We start from the raw sequence: 4,779 nt of genomic DNA, 5'->3' as shown, positions 1-4,779 counted from the left end.
TTATATTATGTGATTTATTATTTTAATAGATTATTTACAAAAAATATAATTTTTAAATAATCATTATTTAGTTTTTATTAAGGTTTAATACCTCTTTTGGTCCCTCGAAAGGGGGCCAATGTTCAATGTGGTCCTACCCTTTTTTAGAAGTTCAATGTGGTCCCACCTTTTGTAAAAAGTGTGCAATCAAGTCCTTTTTGGAAACGACGTTGAGTTTTTAACGGAGCAGCTGACAGGGTGGACTGAAGTTAGCTACGTGGCTTTGTGTGGGTAATACGTGGCTGTGAGTGGGTGATACGTGGCTGTGAGAGGGTAAATTTGATAATATTACTGAGGTTAGGAAATCAGAAGTTAGGGTTTCAGGAGTTTTAGAGAAATTGGTAATTTGGGATACGAATGGCTTCTTCTGAAGGGTGTTCGTCGTGTTCGAGAAGTTGGGACAAAGGATCTTCTCGGTGGTCCCATGGTTGTGGTGTGAGAGGAGGTGGGATAATCCCCACTTGTTACTGTGGTGATGTTGTTGTAACCAAATTGGCGAGAACTACGAAGAATGCTGGGAGAAATTTCTGGGGTTGTCCACGTTACAAGGTTTGAATTATACCCTTTTGAGTTAAAGTTTTTTTGAATTGATGATGCATTTGTTGATAGATTCCATAACTTGGTGAATAACAGGGTGGATCTTCAATTGGCAGCTCGTGTAACTTTTTCAAGTGGTGTGTTGAAGAGAAAGTTGATGAAAAAGATTGCACAATGGTGAGGAGGATAAGTCAGCTGGAAAATTCAGTGCAGGACTTGCAGAAAATGATGAAGATCTTAGTTGTAGCTTTGTGTGTGTGTATTGTGGTGTGCCTTGTTCAGGTTCTGTTTAGGTTCATTTAGTTAGATTGTAACATCCAATGTATTACGTATTGACTATTTTAATGAGTAAATTTTAGTGATTAATGTTCAAATCAGTCCCCCTGATGTTTTAACAATGTTGAAATCAGTCCCCTGATGTTTTAAAAATGTTGAAATGAGTCCCCCATTTGCTTTAAAACTGTTCACAAAGGTCACCCAAATAATGCATATGATGCTGAATATTGGCACATAAAACAAATACATAAAACAAATACATAAAACAAGTACATAAAACATATACATAAAAAAAGTTTCATTCATTACGACACATAAAAGAAATACAGAAAATCAGTTCAGTAAGTAAGTTAAGTATGTATTACACCACCAATTAACAAATAGTACATATTACACCACCACGTAATTTAAATATCTAATAACCCAATTTCATCTAAGTATGTTTTCTTCTGACTTTGCATTTTGTTGGCCGGGATGATTGGGGACTTGATGGCTGTGATGGTTCAGGGGTTGGGGAACTTAGAGGTGGCTGTGATGGTTGTGTTGTTTCTGCTGGCTGGGGCTTTAAAGGGCATACATTCTTGTTGTGCCCCACCTTACGACAAAGACTACATTTTTTCTTATGGCCACCAACACGCATTTGAGTCTGATCTTTAGTTAGCTCTCATGCTTCCAACCTCCTTTTTTTCTTTGGCCTCCCAAGCATCTTCCTGATCAGTGGTGGTAGTACATCATTGAAATTTGTGGTTTCCCATAGTAGGTGGCCATTGAGTGGAAAAATGATGGACGCATAGACCTCTTCATAGGTGGATCTTGTGAACACATTGGGGACAAAAGTCTGTGGATCAACGTTGGAGAAGTTCATTGCTGCAATTGCATGACAACATGGAATGACACTAATCATCCACTTTCTGCAGCTACACTCCTTTGTGTCCAGGTCCAGTGTGAACTTGTTCCCAACTGATAAAGTATGCCTAACCTCAAAAATCTTTCGTGCAGACCAGCTGAAAGAAATGAAGCACATCAACAATGTAGATAAATAACTTGTATATAAAATAAATTGAGTTATATTACCTTGGCACCCAAAATCTTGACAAATTACATTCCTTCTCAAGTCTCTTCTTTATCTTTGGGCATATTGTGAACTCCATAGATGCCACCTTGGTTCTATTGGTGGCCCACCTTTTCATGAGGTAAACTCTGATATCCTCCATCATGGTTATAATAGGTTTTCCTCTTGAATGAATAAGAACACTGTTGAAAGCTTCACTGATGTTGTTATCTAGTGTATCAGTCATTGCTTGACCTGTGAAGCGAGATCTTGACCAAAACCTGTTGCACACTCAAATGGGTTACAATGCATCAAGGACAGTAAATTGTATGTAATGGCTAATGAGTTATCTCGGGGGAATGGCTATGAGGTATTTATATGCTTCAACATTGACTTCTTTAATTTTCAGCATCTCTCTCTCCCAAGCCTGTGGATATGTGCTTGTGGCAACTGTCCACATCAGATTTTTTAAAATTTGACCACCAAACCTTTTCCTAAAGTTTGCATACAGGTGCCTCATACAGAATCTTTGTTCTGCCCCAGGAAGAAGCTCTTGGATAGCTGGGACCAACCCCTGCACAAATAATTTTAGTCATAAAACAATATCCTTTAACAAAGCATTAAGTAAAATTGAATATAAGGTGTATATTTACCTTCTGCTGGTCTGACATCCACGTGCACCCCCCACATACTTCACTACCCCCGAGGTCTTGAATTAATAATTGCAAGAACCATGTCCAGCTGTCTTTGTTCTCCACTTCTACTATTGCATAGGCAAGTGGTAGCATTTGATCGTTTGGGTCCCTACCAACAGCAGTGAGAAGCTCTCCCTTGTAATAACCTTTCAAAAAACATCCGTCTAAACATATTATGGGCCTACAACTTTTGAAACTGTCTTTACAAGCTTTCAGACAAACATACATTCTTTGGAAGATTGAATCACCATTATGAGAGTCAACTTTAATCTGCACTGTTGAACTTGGGTTACACCTCAACAACTCATGTCCATAGTCGTATATCCTTTTATACTGTTCTTTGAAATCTCCTTCAAGCTGTCTTGTGGCAATTAACTTTGCCCTTCGTGCCTTGGATATGGACACATTTGTATTCCATTTCCTTAATGCTTTAGTACGAATATCATTCACCTTTAAATTAGGATTGTCAACTAAAGACCTATCTATTTCTTCACTCAACCATTGAGCATTCATTAGTTTGATGTTAAGTTGCCTACTACAACCGTGAGTATCAATTATCTTCCTTAATTGCCAAATTTTGCGTGATGGCAAGTACCCACAGTAAGCTACCCATGGGCACTTCCCTTGGCCACCCATGCAGCGCACCCTCACCCTACGCTTATCATTCTTCACAAATTTTAGATCCCTCCCAGCATGAACAACATACCTTCTAATAGCATCCTTAAACTCTTCCTTCCCACTGAAAATGGTGCCCACTTCCCACTTGTAATCTGCCATGGACTTCTGTTTTGCATATTTTGAGAAACCACTCATACATACTCTATCCTCGTTGTCATCCTCCTCACTTGAACTGTTTTCAGGAGTTACAAGCATATCAGACTCCCAATCATCATCTGACAAACCCCTGCATTGTTGTTAGGTTTCTTCATCATTGTCTGAATCCACATATTCATCACCACTCAGATCATCCATTCCTGGTTCATCATCACTGTCCACGTCCACTTCCAATTCTTCTTCAGTATGAAGCTCCCCTCCATCCTCAATGTCTGCTTCCAATTCTTGTTCAGTATGAACCTCCCCTCCATCCTCAATGTCCACTTCCTCTTCTTGTTCAGTAGGAACCTCCCCTCCCTCCTCAATGTCCACTTCCAATTCTTCTTCACTTTCAACCTCCCTTCCATCCTCAATGTGCACTTCCACTAATCCATCATGTTCAAGCTCAACTCTGTCCTCATTCTCAACCTCCACTGCAACCTCAACATCTTCTGCATCCTCCTTATCATCCTCCCAGACATTTTCATTCTCAACATCCTCCTTGTCACCCTCAAGATGTGCTTCTCCTCCAACGTCACTACCCTCACCACTGTCTGCTGGACCTTCACATACGTACAAAATCTCATTGTCATCATTTTCTACAATAGCTGGTTCGTCCACCCCATGCACAACATATAGGTTCACTTTCCCCAAATAATTAGCCACCTTCATCATGTTGATGGCTCCTTTATCATCATCAAGCTTATGTAAAACATGTTGGATATTGTAATATAATTCTTTTACTTCCATGTAACCCAGATCTTTAAGTGAACCTAATACTCCAAAATAACACCATTTATCGGGATCTACGTCCCAATAAACTATCTCCCCGCCCATATACTTAAAGGGGACTTCTTTGATCAAGGTCCCACCGTGATGGACCACAACCTGAAACATGTCATCACCCATCCCTACCCCAACCCTGCAAATGCAAACGGGGACCACTAATTTAAGTTAAACTAATATCTATGGGACCATTATCAACCATCAAAAGAAGACAACTTTTCACCCCTACTTAATCCCACTATAAAGCGACAACAGTGATAACATATACAACAAATACATATCATAAAATTATCAAACATAAACCCTAACCTGATTTACGGTTTCCAATTTGAGCTTCAGATTTGTGGTATCCAATTCGCGCTTGAGATTTCAACACCCTTCCTCCACGATGATCAATCCCAAATTCCCAATTTCTCTAAAACTCCTGAAACCCTAACTTCTGATTTCCTAACCTCAGTAATATTATCAAATTTACCCTCTCACAGCTACGTATGACCCTCTCTCAGCCACGTATTACCCACACAAAGCCACGTAGCTAACTTCAGTCCACCCTGTCAGCTGCTCCGTTAAAAACTCAACGCC

At 39.7% G+C, this 4,779-nt stretch overlaps 2 protein-coding genes across 2 annotated transcripts; one reads left to right on the top strand and one right to left on the bottom strand.

Moving 5' to 3' along the window:
* The first annotated feature begins 396 nt into the window (after positions 1-396).
* On the top strand, positions 397-879 carry LOC148203387 (uncharacterized). The gene is made up of 2 exons (XM_088107564.1): positions 397-588; positions 673-879. Exons 1-2 carry the CDS (start codon positions 397-399, stop codon positions 877-879), a joined length of 399 nt encoding a protein of 132 aa, XP_087963690.1.
* A 637-nt stretch (positions 880-1,516) lies between these two features.
* Positions 1,517-3,471, bottom strand: LOC148203386 (uncharacterized). Its single transcript, XM_088107597.1, has 5 exons — positions 2,847-3,471; positions 2,557-2,744; positions 2,413-2,477; positions 1,927-2,184; positions 1,517-1,856 (listed from the first exon to the last, which is right to left on the bottom strand). Exons 1-5 carry the CDS (start codon positions 3,469-3,471, stop codon positions 1,517-1,519), a joined length of 1,476 nt encoding a protein of 491 aa, XP_087963723.1.
* Between the last annotated feature and the right edge of the window lie 1,308 nt (positions 3,472-4,779).

Source organism: Vigna umbellata, chromosome 2, assembly GCF_029865625.1.
Source record: "Vigna umbellata cultivar VRB3 chromosome 2, Vumbellata_1.0, whole genome shotgun sequence".
Lineage (NCBI taxonomy): Eukaryota > Viridiplantae > Streptophyta > Magnoliopsida > Fabales > Fabaceae > Vigna > Vigna umbellata.
The sequence above is the reverse complement of the archived record's forward strand: the minus strand, read 5'-3'. Positions and strand labels throughout refer to the sequence as shown.